At 54.3% G+C, this 13,714-nt stretch overlaps 5 protein-coding genes across 5 annotated transcripts, besides 1 other annotated feature; 3 read left to right on the top strand and 2 right to left on the bottom strand.

Moving 5' to 3' along the window:
- Positions 1-19: 19 nt before the first annotated feature.
- On the top strand, positions 20-982 carry CYME_CMP066C (hypothetical protein; the record flags this gene model as incomplete). The annotated part of the gene is made up of 1 exon (XM_005537701.1): positions 20-982. The coding sequence occupies one exon, from the start codon at positions 20-22 to the stop codon at positions 980-982; it is 963 nt and encodes a 320-aa protein (XP_005537758.1).
- Positions 983-3,100: 2,118 nt separating this feature from the next.
- Positions 3,101-5,449, bottom strand: CYME_CMP065C (DNA excision repair protein ERCC2/XPD; the record flags this gene model as incomplete). Its single annotated transcript, XM_005537700.1, has 1 exon — positions 3,101-5,449. The coding sequence occupies one exon, from the start codon at positions 5,447-5,449 to the stop codon at positions 3,101-3,103; it is 2,349 nt and encodes a 782-aa protein (XP_005537757.1).
- A 3,083-nt stretch (positions 5,450-8,532) lies between these two features.
- Positions 8,533-9,627, top strand: CYME_CMP064C (similar to solute carrier protein; the record flags this gene model as incomplete). The annotated part of the gene is made up of 1 exon (XM_005537699.1): positions 8,533-9,627. One exon carries the CDS (start codon positions 8,533-8,535, stop codon positions 9,625-9,627), a length of 1,095 nt encoding a protein of 364 aa, XP_005537756.1.
- Positions 8,630-10,192: a sequence feature (possible transcribed region).
- A 579-nt stretch (positions 10,193-10,771) lies between these two features.
- CYME_CMP062C (similar to TGF beta receptor associated protein-1) lies at positions 10,772-11,623 on the bottom strand (the record flags this gene model as incomplete). The annotated part of the gene is made up of 1 exon (XM_005537698.1): positions 10,772-11,623. One exon carries the CDS (start codon positions 11,621-11,623, stop codon positions 10,772-10,774), a length of 852 nt encoding a protein of 283 aa, XP_005537755.1.
- A 205-nt stretch (positions 11,624-11,828) lies between these two features.
- Positions 11,829-12,839, top strand: CYME_CMP061C (hypothetical protein; the record flags this gene model as incomplete). Its single annotated transcript, XM_005537697.1, has 1 exon — positions 11,829-12,839. The coding sequence occupies one exon, from the start codon at positions 11,829-11,831 to the stop codon at positions 12,837-12,839; it is 1,011 nt and encodes a 336-aa protein (XP_005537754.1).
- Positions 12,840-13,714: the final 875 nt, after the last annotated feature.

Raw genomic sequence — 13,714 nt, 5'->3', positions numbered from 1 at the left:
CCAGTGACGCGGATTGCGTATGATCTGCAGCGCTGTAGGTGTCAGTCTTCTTGTGTATTGGGCGTGTGCGCTGTCGCTGACAGTTGGCAAAATCTGGAGTACGCGACTTGACGCGTGGACCCGGTATGGCGGCCTACGGCACAGCGAAGACGATACCCTGGACCAACGGAAAACGCAAAGGCGTTGGGGCACGCTTTCTCGTGCGCAGACTTTCCGCGCATTTTACTTGGTAGCCTTCATCTGGAACGGCGCTTTGCTCTACCACACACGACTTGCGAACCTCTGTCGATATAGTGCGCGAAGAGAACAGGTCAGCTGTAGCTGCGCAACTGCGTATGGTTGGGTAGCGACCCTGTTCCAAGTGCACACCCTGCGACGTCTCGGTGAGAGCTATTTTATCCATAGCTTCACCGAACAAAAACTTCCGCTCGTCCTTACTGCCGCCGGGCTATCTTTTTACGTATCTCTGCCGATACTCTGGGTGTGGGGTCGGAGCTGCTGTCATCATCATGGCCAGTGCCTGAGTGATCTAGATCTGCTGCCGGCGCTGCACATGCGGAAGCAAAGCACAATACCGCTCACGTTGCTTCTCATCTGTTTCAGTGCCGCCAACTTTGCGCAATTCTGGGCACACTACGAGCTTGCTCGAGTTCGCAAGGCGCACAAGCGCCCACGCTCTCACTACGCTGTACACGACGCTGTGTCGTGTTCTCCGAAGTACGCGATTGTGACGCGGGGGTTATTTCGCTGGAGTACGTGCCCCCATTATCTCGCTGAAATACTGATCTATGGCATTCTGATCGGCTATCTGGTCGTTTCGGGGTGCGTGGGGCTATGCGCCGCCCTGCCTGGCATGGTGATGCTTTTCGTGGCCACCAATCTGGGCCATACAGCGGTGCTCAGCAAGGAATGCCTCAGGCGACGTTATCCGCTCGTGGAATTTGTTCAGAAACGTCCAGCGCTGGTCCCGTGTCTCCTCTGAGTATACCCAGTGGTATCGAATCATGGGATACCATCATGATGTAATCGTTGCTCAGGGAGATCGTTCCCGATGTATAGATAAATATGGCGCTCCAGCTTTGCGGGACCGTTGACTCGTGGTATGCGATTACCTTGCTGCAAGCAAGAATCCGGCACCTTTTTTCTAGATACTGATGTTTTTGCAGTGGAAGATGCCAGTGTTTCAGCAGAATACGAACATTAAGTACGAAACAGTTTTCTCGAAAAAATCGCTCGAAACCAATCCGCCGAAAGCTCCAAAAGTACGAGACATTTCCGAATACTGATCGAGGCGTTCAAGTATCGCGGGAGAAGGCGCTTGTGCGCATGGTCTCTGGTCGAATCACACCATAGCAAGCCTCTCATCTTCAACTGCATCGCCATCTGATGCTCGATCAGCGTGCCCTTCGCAATCTCGTGCATCCAGCTCTGTTTCACTGTTCGCTTCTTCTCTTCCTCTTCCAGCATGCACAAGTGCTCGTGGTGCGTGTATGGCGTCCTGAACGCATCGATGGAAATCTTGCGGAATCGATTCCTCCACTCTTGGTACACTCTGGTCAAAGGAGCAAGAGTGCAGCCCCTGAGCGTCACCGCACGTCCAGAGCTATAGTCTGTCACTGAACGACGCAAATTTTCGGGGACTTCCTTTTCCAGCTTATTGAATAAGACAACGAATGCATGTTCCTTGCCATCGAGCAACCGCAACCGATCGCCACCCAGCACGATCTCATGAACTCCTGCCAAGCATCGTACGCATGCGGCATTTGGTCGCTCATTTACGCTCTGAATGAAGCGTACAGAGCGTACGGCTCTCCTCGATTCGGTTTTCAGTGCATCGAGATGAGTCCTGACGCCATCATCCCACTTGTTGGTGTGCCTCGTGGCGTTCATCATGCTCGGAACTCGATGATACCGACCTCTGGAGAATCAGGTCGTTTTGCATCTTCTGTCCCGAGCGTCACTTGACGCACGAAAACTTGATGAGAAAATTCCGGAGAAATGTGTAAAGCTGGCAGCCCTACGTCCGCAACGCATGCGAACAGTTGGTTGACGAGGTGTGCCGAGGCGCGGGAAGCCGGACGAGCCTTCCTCGAGTGAGCAGCTCAACGGCTCGCAATGATGCCATGCACCTCACGTTTCGGAGGATGCTCCCAATATCTTTGATTCAGTAGAGGGTTCTTGACACCGGTTCCAGGCTGTTCTTCCCGCTCAAACAAATCTTCCTTCCTGTCCCTCGTTGTTCACTTTTCTGAAAATTCCTTCTCCTTCTCCATCTTGCTAGCTTTCTTCTTCACCCGCCAAAGTGACACAGATGTTGTTGAGATACTGGATATCCGTTTTATGGGATTCAGACGCTCTGGGAAAACGTTGGGACTGAGCCTCGCCTGCCCTACGTACGCATCTTCGATTCCTCAAGTACCTTTACATTACCTCCTCCGTGGGCAGCCCGAACTTGAGCGCATGCGCGCCTTGCTGCTGCCTGCCACGCACATGCAGGACACATTCTTTTACGTAGAGTTTCATAGGATCCATTTTGGGTGCACGACATTCTCGCTCATGACTACATGAAGCGTACTTCATCCACCTGCTGACCGTAGAATGACGCACATTTAAATGCCAGGCCGCTTGTTCGCATGCGGGCAGCGACATCCTACAGTCTTTCAGCGACCTCTCTCCAATCTAAAGGATAGATTCCTTTTATGGAGTAACTGCGAGAAACACACAAGTACATGCAAAAAGTGCATGATGTTGCAGGCGTTCTGCGGAACGCACGGCTCCGAGTTTAACCCACGACGCCTGCAGACACTGTGACCACTGTAGACTTCGGTGCCGGAGCCACCGCTCTACACCGTGTCTGAAGCTAGTTCCCAGGTGGTGGAAGCAGTGAACATGTGCTAGGATCAACTGCCGTAGCCAGGGTGCTGACCCATCTCATACCGCATGCCCGGTAAGTGCTGGCGACTCTGCCGCTTAGGCTTACGAGCAAATCGCTCCAAACGATTGCACTCGGTTGACTGGCAGGAGCGATATACACGAGCACCCCAGTGACGCCCTTTTCGCAGCGAGGTCGCCGCAGTCGTCGCGTGTACACAGCCTCGTATCAAGCGGATCCCATGAGCGCTATTGGCGATGCGGTCTCCGAAAAACTGGTGTCCCCAGGCGCCTGCAGATCGATCTCACGAAGCAGCGTTGTCCCGATCATTTCCTTCCGATCCAGCGGCTGCGCCATTCGGATCAGAAACTCTTGAATGATACCCAACGCCATGTCGGTGCTGAGGTCCACTTTGCCCTCATCGAGATGGCTCTGAATCCATAGCGGCAGTTTGCTCCGATTCTGCGCCCGATTATAGCGACGATCTGCCAGAATCATGAGTCCGTAATCCACTTTAGAACGGATAACCCGTCCCATGCATTGCGCAGCCTGTCGCATCGCGTCAAACGTTAAAAAGTCACCCTCGCGTATCTGCAGGTGCTCGCGAAGAAACTCCAGCCGAGCGCGCAGGACACGACTTTCTGTGTACTGGAACGGCACGCCGATTATGACGACGCAGCGCCCATAGTGTCGGTCAAAATCGATTCCTTCAGCAACTTTTCCCCGAGCAACGCAGAGAAAGATCGCTCCTCGGCCGCTATCACAAGCTCGTCGGTAGTTCTCCAGCGCAACCGAACTCTCAAAAATGTCCGGCGTCTCGATGAAGACGAGCTTGTGCTCTAGCAACTTTTGAATAATTCCCATCTGGTGCCACATCTGCACGACGCTTTCCAGATAAATGTAACTCGTGAAAAATCCAACGACGCCATCTGGTACGACGCTGGCCAGCTCGACCAGTAGCGCACCATAGTTGCGAATGACGCTCGGATCTCTGCGGCTATCGTATTTGCTGCTGATCGCGATCTGGTCGGAGCCGCGGGCGATCACCATCGGACAAATGGACGCCCGGTGCAGCGATATGTTCAGCGAGTGTGCGACCGCAGGTCGGAAGCCCAGGATACGCGCATAGAGATCCAGGGGTGAGATCGTTCCCGAGGTCAGAATCACCGACTGGAAACGGGTGAAAATTGGTCGCATCCCGATAGAGGCATCCAGACAACTCAATTGCAAGACAGGATCCGGCACGTTCGGGGCGCGCTCATCGTACGGTTCCATGATCACGGAAAAGCCCTGCGAATAGGTTCCAAGCAGCGTTGCAAAGTGTGCAAGCTTTTGGAGCGACACAAAATCGCGAACATTGCTGATTTCCAGCGTTTGCAGCAGTGACGCAAGCCGATCCGAACAAAACCGCAACGGTTTCGAGTCAGGGATCTGAACTGACGGCATCAGAGCATGGAGGAAATTCCGAGGTGTATCCTGGGTCACTTGCGTCGATCGCATTCGTTGTCGGAAGAAATCGATCAATCGAAGCAGAAACAAGAGAAAGTGTTCACCTCGTCGGATATTGCCCGGGATGGTCTCCTGCAAAACATCTTCTGGAATGACGGGCGAGGCTTCGATTGTGAAGGCGTCCACGTCCGCGGGCCGTCGAATGCCTTGTAGGATGCGACGGTATTCCTCAAGGAGACGCCTTTCGTCATGTGTTCGAATTTCTTGGATCCGATTGCGCAAGCTTACAACGTTTGCTTGAGCACGTCGCAGGTCGTCCAGTCGAAGACTCACGCTCAGCGCATCGATGCAGACATTATCGATATTGTGTGCCTCGTCGAAAACAACGATACACTCACGGGAGAGTTCTCGCGAAATGAGGCCTGCAATCTTCGGATCCAGCAGGTACTGATAATTGTACACAATCACATTGGCGAAATTCATGGTATGTCGAACCGTGTAGTAGGGGCACCAGCCCCGCTCTCGACCGATCTGGAGTACCTTCTCGAGCGTGTAGATCCCCGAAGGTAGGATCGCATCGTTGCCTTCCCGTCGATAGCCCTCGTAGAACTGGCATAGCGTGGTGGGTAGGTCTTCAAGGTCGGGGTTCTTCTCAAAACGAGCGATTGCGGCCGAGTGAGATTCCCGAACCCAACTCGCGGTGAGTGATCGGCAGAGCGAGTCGGCCTCTTCGCGACTCTCGGCCTTGGAGACTGCCGACTGCAAACACAGGTTCCGTCGAGTTGTGAGGCCTACCGCCAAGACCGCGGCAGCCTGGTCGCGTTTCCCTGCCTTTTCAAGTTGCGCGTCGCGGTACCTGATTACGACCTCCAGCTCAGATAGGACTTTCTCCAGTTCTCCAACAGTGCGCGTGCAGTAGATCAGCTTCCTAACCTCTCTGTGGGCAAGCTGGTACGAGGTGATGAACGATAAAAGGGTCACCGTCTTTCCCGTGCCGGTCGGCATTTCAAGAATGCAGTGCCCATTCGAGTCGAGCGCACGCTTCAACTCGCGCATATACGCGTACTGCTCAGGATAGACGTAGTCGTAGGGAAAGTAAACCTTGACATTCTCTACATTGAAGATCATCCCGCAGAGAATGCAGGTCTCTATTTAGAGCCTTGTTGAGCTGGTGCATAAAAGCACAAACGACGCAGCATGAAGACCAAGTGTGCAGCATAGAGTCCGCGTGAGCCGCACGTCCCGCATGAAGCGCGATTCGCTGCGTCCACGAGTGGTGTCTTGGAACGGATCCATCGAAAACTTGAAGAATGCTCGATTTTTAGCGTGCTACATATACGAAAAGGAGACGAGTGGAGGCTTGCAGGTATGAAGTGGATGATGCTATCGGTTCCTTTAAGCGGCACTGCTCGAGGGCGTCGCGAATGATGATCTTGGTATCGGAGACGTCACGAATTCCAGCGACAGAGCAGCATGGGAGCTCCTGCGACTAGACGACCACGAAACCGAAATCTACGCATGATTCGGCAAGCCCATATATCTGCACTTGTAGTATCGAGGCTGTACATCGGCAAATATTTCAGAAGAGATGCGCAAGCCACGAACTGAGCGAGCAGGTCGGTATTCCATTTCAATCTGACACCAATGTGGATGCTCCCTGACGCTTCTGTCATTTTGCGCGGGTCGCTGCGCACAAACATCCACGGCATCGTCTGGCGAACAGACGCACGTGAACATCCTCTGCAATACCGTTCGGCGATATTGGTCTTTTTGATACCCAAGGCTGTGATCTTCTGTCGCGAACAATCGCCGTTTCAAGTCCTGCTTTACGCTCGGTATCCTGTGGACTGTGAGCGTTTCTCGGCAACGCGGCGCGGGCAATGCAACCTTGAGCACGAGTCCTCGCGAAGCCGGCCAAGTCATTGGACAGCATATCACCTGCACCTGTCTTTGGATGCCTTGAATGGGCTCTCGGTGACACGGTCGCTTCCAGAAGATCTGTCACCACAGAGTTGTCATCCAGCTGCTCTAGTCATGATTCAGTCGCTCGCCTTTGAATAAACTTTCGCTTTTTTCGTCTCGATGCAGATGCCTTCACGTGGGACGCTGCAGAGTGCTAGTGATGGCGTTTTCGTGCCGTGCCACCGCAGGGATCCCTCGTGCCGACATGCGCGCTTCCGGTGCGACTAGTGCCTTAAATGGCGCCAACGAGTACCGACGTGTCGATCGCGAAAGCACGCAACAAAATGGGAGAACTTTAGAGCATATAGACTGCATATGTACGTCAACGTGTATGAGACATGTCTAGACAAAGAGATCCCGTAATCGATTTCCATTCGAGCAGTGGAGCTCGCCGCATCGAAACCTTCAACACTGCGGAGGTTCCAGGACGATGCATCTCACCAGAATCCGGCTGGATATTCGATGCCTTTTAGTAACCGATAAATGGATCAGCAATCCGCCTTCCATCCATGTACGCTACACGAAGCACAGATCAGACTTGCCTCCAGACTAATGGTCAGGTCAATACCATATCGCGGATCTTCCGGGTGCAGAGCCTTTCCTGAACGCCCGCTGCAACATTCTATGCGACGCCGCTGCGGCGTTTGTCTCACAGAGACGGAGCGGCTATGCGGAACCTTGTCGGTTGTCGGCTCAAGCAAACGCTCTGTGAAAGAGCCGCGTACCGGCGCGTCTTTATGCACGAGTGGTGGGCGCACTGAAGATACCGGCGGCAAGCTCAGCGAATTGTCAATCCAAGCTGGCATTGTGAGGGCGCCCGCAAGCCTCGGCCACTACCAGCCGAGCTCTATTCAACCAACAAAACGGTTGTACGAAGGAGGAATCCCTGGTCTGGAGCCTCTGTATTCTACGTAATCGACTTTTCGTTTCTTTTCATCAGGAATTCTCCATCCGGAGCTGCCGAGCTCTTTTCAACCAACAAAACGATTGTACGAAGGAGGAATCCCTGGTCTGGAGCCTCTGTATTCTACGTAATCGACTTTTCGTTTCTTTTCATCAGGAATTCTCCATCCGGAGCTGCCGAGCTCTTTTCAACCAACAAAACGGTTGTACGAAGGAGGAATCCCTGGTTTGGAGCCTCTGTATTCTACGTAATCGACTTTTCGTTTCTTTTCATCAGGAATTCTCCATCCGGAGCTGCCGAGCTCTTTTCAACCAACAAAACGATTGTACGAAGGAGGAATCCCTGGTCTGGAGCCTCTGTATTCTACATAATCGACTTTTCGTTTCTTTTCATCAGGAATTCTCCATCCGGAGCTGCCGAGCTCTTTTCAACCAACAAAACGATTGTACGAAGGAGGAATCCCTGGTTTGGAGCCTCTGTATTCTACGTAATCGACTTTTCGTTTCTTTTCATCAGGAATTCTCCATCCGGAGCTGCCGAGCTCTTTTCAACCAACAAAACGGTTGTACGAAGGAGGAATCCCTGGTCTGGAGCCTCTGTATTCTACATAATCGACTTTTCGTTTCTTTTCATCAGGAATTCTCCATCCGGAGCTGCCGAGCTCTTTTCAACCAACAAAACGATTGTACGAAGGAGGAATCCCTGGTTTGGAGCCTCTGTATTCTACGTAATCGACTTTTCGTTTCTTTTCATCAGGAATTCTCCATTCGGAGCTGCCGAGCTCTATTCTACCGACAAAACGATTTGCATGACGAGGAATCCCTGGTTTGGAGCCTCTGTATTCTACGTAATCGACTTTTCGTTTCTTTTCATCAGAAATTCTCCATCCGGAGCTGCCGAGCTCTATTCAACCAACAAAACGATTGTACGAGGGAGGAATCCCTGGTTTGGAGCCTCTGTATTCTACATAATCGACTTTTCGTTTCTTTTCATCAGAAATTCTCCATCCGGAGCTGCCGGTGATCGCCGCGAGCAGCTGCGATCCGCAGAACGGTTGCCGTGGCCTGCGGCGCTCGCTACGAGCATCGGCTCGAAGGCGGTTTTACAGTCTCTTGTGGTACACGTGTACGAACGTAAGTTTTGGCTCGGATTGTATCCCTCTTCTCGAACAGGTGTCTACTGGAACCGATTGAGCCTTCTTTAACTAGGTATTACCGGATATTCACTTGAACTGAGGCTCTGTAGGGTACTCTTCAGCGTCTAACCGGACGAAACGATATAGGTTCAATTCAGTGCCTCGCTCCGGCACGCAACACCAGAACTCACTCTCGACCGCACAACGTCCATGAGTTCAAAAGAGAATAAAAACGCCTTTACGAAGACAACTGGAACTGTCATTGCAGTCAGCGCCGGAGCTGCTACGACCACTGGCGTTGATGCGCTTTCGCAGCTAACGTTTACGGAGAAGTTGCTGGCAGGGTCCTCGGCTCGTGGTGTTGCGCAGACCCTGCTGCACCCAATAGATGTGGTGCGTACCCGACTTCAGGCCCGGGGTGTTCGTCGAGACTGGTCACCGCGGGTGTTTATCAAAGGCGTGATACCGCAGGTTGTTCTCGCGGTGCCAGCGGGCGGCGTGCAGTTCGTTGCGTACGAGTGGTGCAAACAACGCCTCACCGAGCTGCTACTGCCGCCAGCTTCGCATACCAAACAAGCGTCAACAAAAGTTACGTCTTCTGGTCGCAATCATGCCTGGCGACAGGTTGTGGTGGATTTGGTCTCCGGAGCTGCCGGCGCTTTCGCAGCATCCTTTATTCGAGTGCCGCAAGAAGTGCTCAAACAGCGCATCCAGGCGGATCTATATCCTCACATCGGGGTCGCGCTGCCCACCATTCTCCAGAAAGAAGGATTCGGTGGCCTATATCGTGGTTACTGGGCAACGGTTTCTCGTGATGTTCCTTGGAACGCGCTTTCCTTTCTATTTTTCCTCCAAGAGTCGCGCCTTTTCGAACGGATTCAGAAACGCGCTCCGAACCGACAAGAAAACCTCGTCCTAGCCGCAATAGGAGGTGCAACTGCGGCCTTAATGCTCACACCCGTAGATGTCGTGAAGACCCGTCTGATGACCCAAGGCGCTGACGGCACGTATCGCGGCATTCTGCCAACTTTCCGCCGCATCATTGCAGAGGAGGGTCCGGCAACGCTCATGAAAGGCTCCGTTCCGCGAGTCATGTACCTCGCACCGCTCGCAGCGATCACACTCACAATCTACAATGCCATCGGTAGGAAACTACTTGAGGCGCGGAAGCGCCGGGTGGTGACGCTGGCTCCCCGTTTCCGCGGAATAGGCCACGGGTACCAGGTGGCCTGCGCAAAGCGATCGCTGTTTGTCTTTGAAAGGAATTTGCCACAGTGTTCAGCACAAGTGAGCTACACTCTCTAAACGCCTGCGCTAAGCACTTGTATCGCAGGTGTGCGGGGTGTCGCGCTCGGTCGTTATCCGCAAGAAAAAGCGATTACCTGAACTGGACGGCGTCTGCTGGACCAGAATGGCCTCGGGCATCATCGAGGTGTACCCACGATTTTAAAGAGTACCAGAAGAGAAACTCGCGTTTCACAACAGCGGATTCAACCGAATGCTTGCCTCAGTGGGTGCTTCCACGCACCACCACGACACTTGTCCGCATCGAAGGAGGCAGTCGCAAACACGCGTTCTGTTTGCCGGTGTCGAGCTAGCTGCTGTGCGCAAGCCGTGTTCCAGTGTGTCCCGACGCCAGTGCTCGCGATTGTCCACAAAGTTTTGACCTCTCCGGCGGCTGATGAATCGGACAACCGCAACGGTTCTTGCGCCTGATCAGCAAGACAACTGTTGGTGGCGTTTGCCAGCACGCAAAGCAATGCACAACGGACTCGGAGGCACGTGCTCAGGAGATCCACTCCATCGTACGGTTTTCGTTCCAGCTCCAGTCACTTTCAGTCCTATGCATGAGCCGGTCGTGTTAGATAAAAAGAAGCCAGTGACTAGCTACCGAAGCAGAGCGCACTGCGTCGAGTATGCGTGCTGCTGTTTTCGCTCGAATCGGCCTCAGGTAGAGTCGCACGGTGGCAAGCGAGAAGTATGCAGCTCGATCATCTGCAAGCCGGGACGATGCGTTTCATATCGCTTGAAAAAGTCCACGGTTCATCCAGAATCCAAGTTCCGTTCCAGCCGCAGGAGTAGCCCTCAAGGGAAAACGTGCCTCGTTCACGTGAGAATCGTCCAGGTCCACTCGGGAAAGGGATACCTCCGAGGCGCACCCCAACATCCATAACTTCATAACCGACCCAAAATGGTCGAGTGGCCTTCGTCGCCCATCCCTTGCCGCCGGCATCCTGGCTGGAGCGACGCCCTCAAAACCCTTGCGGTAACATCCTTTCCGCAAAAGAGCATCCCGCCCCGCTGCAGACCTCGCCTCGATCCGCGTGGAAAGCTCGTTTCGAAACCAGCCGCAAGCGACGGCATTGGAGCACTCCAGCATCTTTCTCAGAGTCGTTGGTCTTCCGTGCGGTGCCCTGCAGAGCCAGCAGCTCGGTTTGACGGCATCGATTCAGGTTTGCGCTTGCTGCCATCGCCGCGGTGCCTGTCCGGTCACTAACGAATACACTAACACACTCCCAATGACGAGAACGAGTCCAGCCACTACGTACGCAGGGCCAGCACCACTATCCCATTCCTCTTTGCCTAGACCTTGGCGCAGTGCACGGCGACGTCGATAAAAGTTGATCAATCCGTACATCACATAGACGAGTGCAACCATCCATATCGCTAGACAGAGCAGGATCTTTCCGGTTCCAGGTCGACCGCTATCGTCAGAATAAAAGCTCAGAATAAACGTTCCCATCGCTCCGATATGAAAGCCAGTAAAGAGCCACTTGAAAAAAGTGCGCTCGTTGGCCATATGCGTCTTGAGGTCGTCCCCTTTGACTGGCTTGCGTGCAGACTCTATCGTATCATAAGGACACGCTTCAATATCGTCGACGTCGCGCTCTTTTCGTTTACTCTTCTTTTTCTTTTTCTTTGCTCCAGCGTCACCGTCGTCTCTTCGATCGTCTTCATCGGTGTCGCGAGTAAGCTGCGTGCTGTGCTCCGGTGGCGTCGAACTCGTTCCTGCGATAGGTGTGCGACTTCGCTCGCCCAGTACAAAGTCCGTTACAGTCTGGGCAGCGCGTTCCACGAAGCTCGATCCAGTCGAGTTCGGCCCGGTCTTCGGCCACATGTGCTGGGCGTGCTCGGGATTTTCGTCGTCGGAACCTGCCTCAAGGTCGTCCTCCTCGAAGTCGTAGTCGAGGCCGCCTGTGATCTGGGCACTGGCGGCTCGACCAGGGGCCGCGCGTGTACCTGCACCCTCCGGAACGCCTTCTGGGCTACGTTGGCTGAGCAGAGGCGTCTGCTCCGACATGATCGCACGCTCTGCTACGTCGCTATCCGGTGCACAAACTCACTGATAGGAACCGTCTCCCAGAAGCACCGCCACTGGGTTGAGGGTCAAGGTGCGAGCGCCACAGCGGGCGCATCTCGGGCGCTGCAACTCGGTGGCAACGTATCCGGCTGGCGGCTTGGTGTGCAGCACAGCAGTTTAACTTCGGCGACTCGTTGAGGATGCAATGCGTTTACAACGACAGAAGAGACAGGAAAAGCATGTCAAGTTTTATGCGACGCGGTTTGGGTACCGCCCGCCTTTTCGGGTGATCCTCGACAGCGCGTTCCTGGGGGAGCTGGTGCAGCGCCGCTCGAGCAAAGCGCTTCCGTCGCTGTTTATAAGGGTGTTCGGGAAGAACCAGGTACGTACCTTGGTAACTACGTGCACGATGCGAGCGATTTCAAGGAAAATTAAGATTGCTGATAGAGAAAATCAGACGGGTAAGGTTCCGCACTCCACAGGTGGAGGCGCAGAGGTCCAGCGTTCGTCTGCTGAGCAAAAACGCGTGGGCGATCACTGGCGACGGGTCAGTTGGCTAGCTCGTCAGCTGGAGCTCCTCCCATGTGGACACCCGAAACACAAGGAGCTTGATCCTGGTCAGGAACACTTTGAAGCGGACTGCATTCAAGCCTGCGTCGAGCGTGGCCCCGAGACTGCGCAGCAGGCGGGACTGACACGCTCCCGAGGCCGTTTTGCGGTAGCGGCACTGGATAGCACTCTGCGATCGCGCTTGAAGGCGACGGCTGGTACGATGTTGCTCCAATTGGCTGTTTTCAGTGGTGGCTTGCACGTCCAGATAGAGCCGCCCTCAACGGCTTGTCTTCAGGAGGCGCGCGAGCAACATCAACGAGTGTACGCGGCGACACCGGCCGAGGTAGCGGCTGCGCATGAGGCTCAGCGGGCGCTCCAACAAAGCAGCAGTCCGGCAGCGTCTGGTTATAGGTTGTCACTTGCAAAGGTGAACGAACCCGCAGCGGCTTCAGAGCTGCAGGTGCGTACTGGCGAGTTGGGCACGAATCCCGACGCTTCGCGTGCGCTCCCGGACTCGGCCAACGTGGCGCGTGTTTCACGTCCAAAGAGGACAACAAAGCTGCCCTGGATGGACGCCAAAACGAATATTACGAAAGCTTTCAAACGAAACAAGTCGCGGGGCCCGAATCCGCTATCGCGAAGAAAACCGCAACGGAAGACTTGAGCGATCTCTCTCGCATCCAAGGGTAGCTGCGCTACAAGCCGCGATGTACGTCCCGCCACGCTGAGCAGCTTTGTGAATGCCGTCTACATGCTGCGTGTTTCTAAGGTCACGCGAGTTGAACTGAGTCCTGAAGCCGGCCAGAGAAAACGCCATCGCAGACGCTGCACATATCAAAACTTCGTATGTGCTTCAAAGGTGCTGCGCGGACCTCGGAGCAGTTATCCGGATACGGGACATGTTCATCTGGCATGCCAGTATGTGCAAGATGGCGGCAGCATCAACGATCCTTTTATCTGGTGTTTTTTGCATCGGGAACGGGACCAGAAGACAACGCTTGAGCCGCGCACACCAGAGCATGCGTACCACCACAAGTTGCATGCTAGGGGCCTGATCGTAGCGATATCGGCTGAGCACGCTTTCCACAGGAATGGTGTATTTGCAGCGGCGACAGGTATTCCAGCAAGACGCATGCACGCTCGCCCGTTCTCGTATCCGGTCAGGCGCTAACGGATCGAAGACCACGCCTCGCTGGATGGACATGCGGCAGGAACGTCCCATACGTGCCTGTTTGGCGCTAGACCCGCTGGCATCGCTGCAACACACACACACACACAGAGACAAGCTGACGCCTGGCGAGCAACGGAGCGCTCTCCGGCTGAGCGTGCAGCGCGGAAGCAAGGCGCAACAGCACCGCGTGCGTGCTCGCAGTCCATGGGAAGCGTTCGCGTTGAATTCATCGATGTTACGCCATAAGCAAAGTGCTGCATACGTGGTCGCTGTCCATAAAGTTCATCTGTGACCTATTTCCCTCCATTACCCATTTGTGCCGACCCGTCGTTCAGACACCCGTGAACGCCCCATGGAGGACGCCTGCT

This window comes from Cyanidioschyzon merolae, chromosome 16, assembly GCF_000091205.1.
Source record: "Cyanidioschyzon merolae strain 10D DNA, chromosome 16, complete genome".
Lineage (NCBI taxonomy): Eukaryota > Rhodophyta > Bangiophyceae > Cyanidiales > Cyanidiaceae > Cyanidioschyzon > Cyanidioschyzon merolae.
This window is presented reverse-complemented; position numbering and strand designations above follow the sequence as displayed.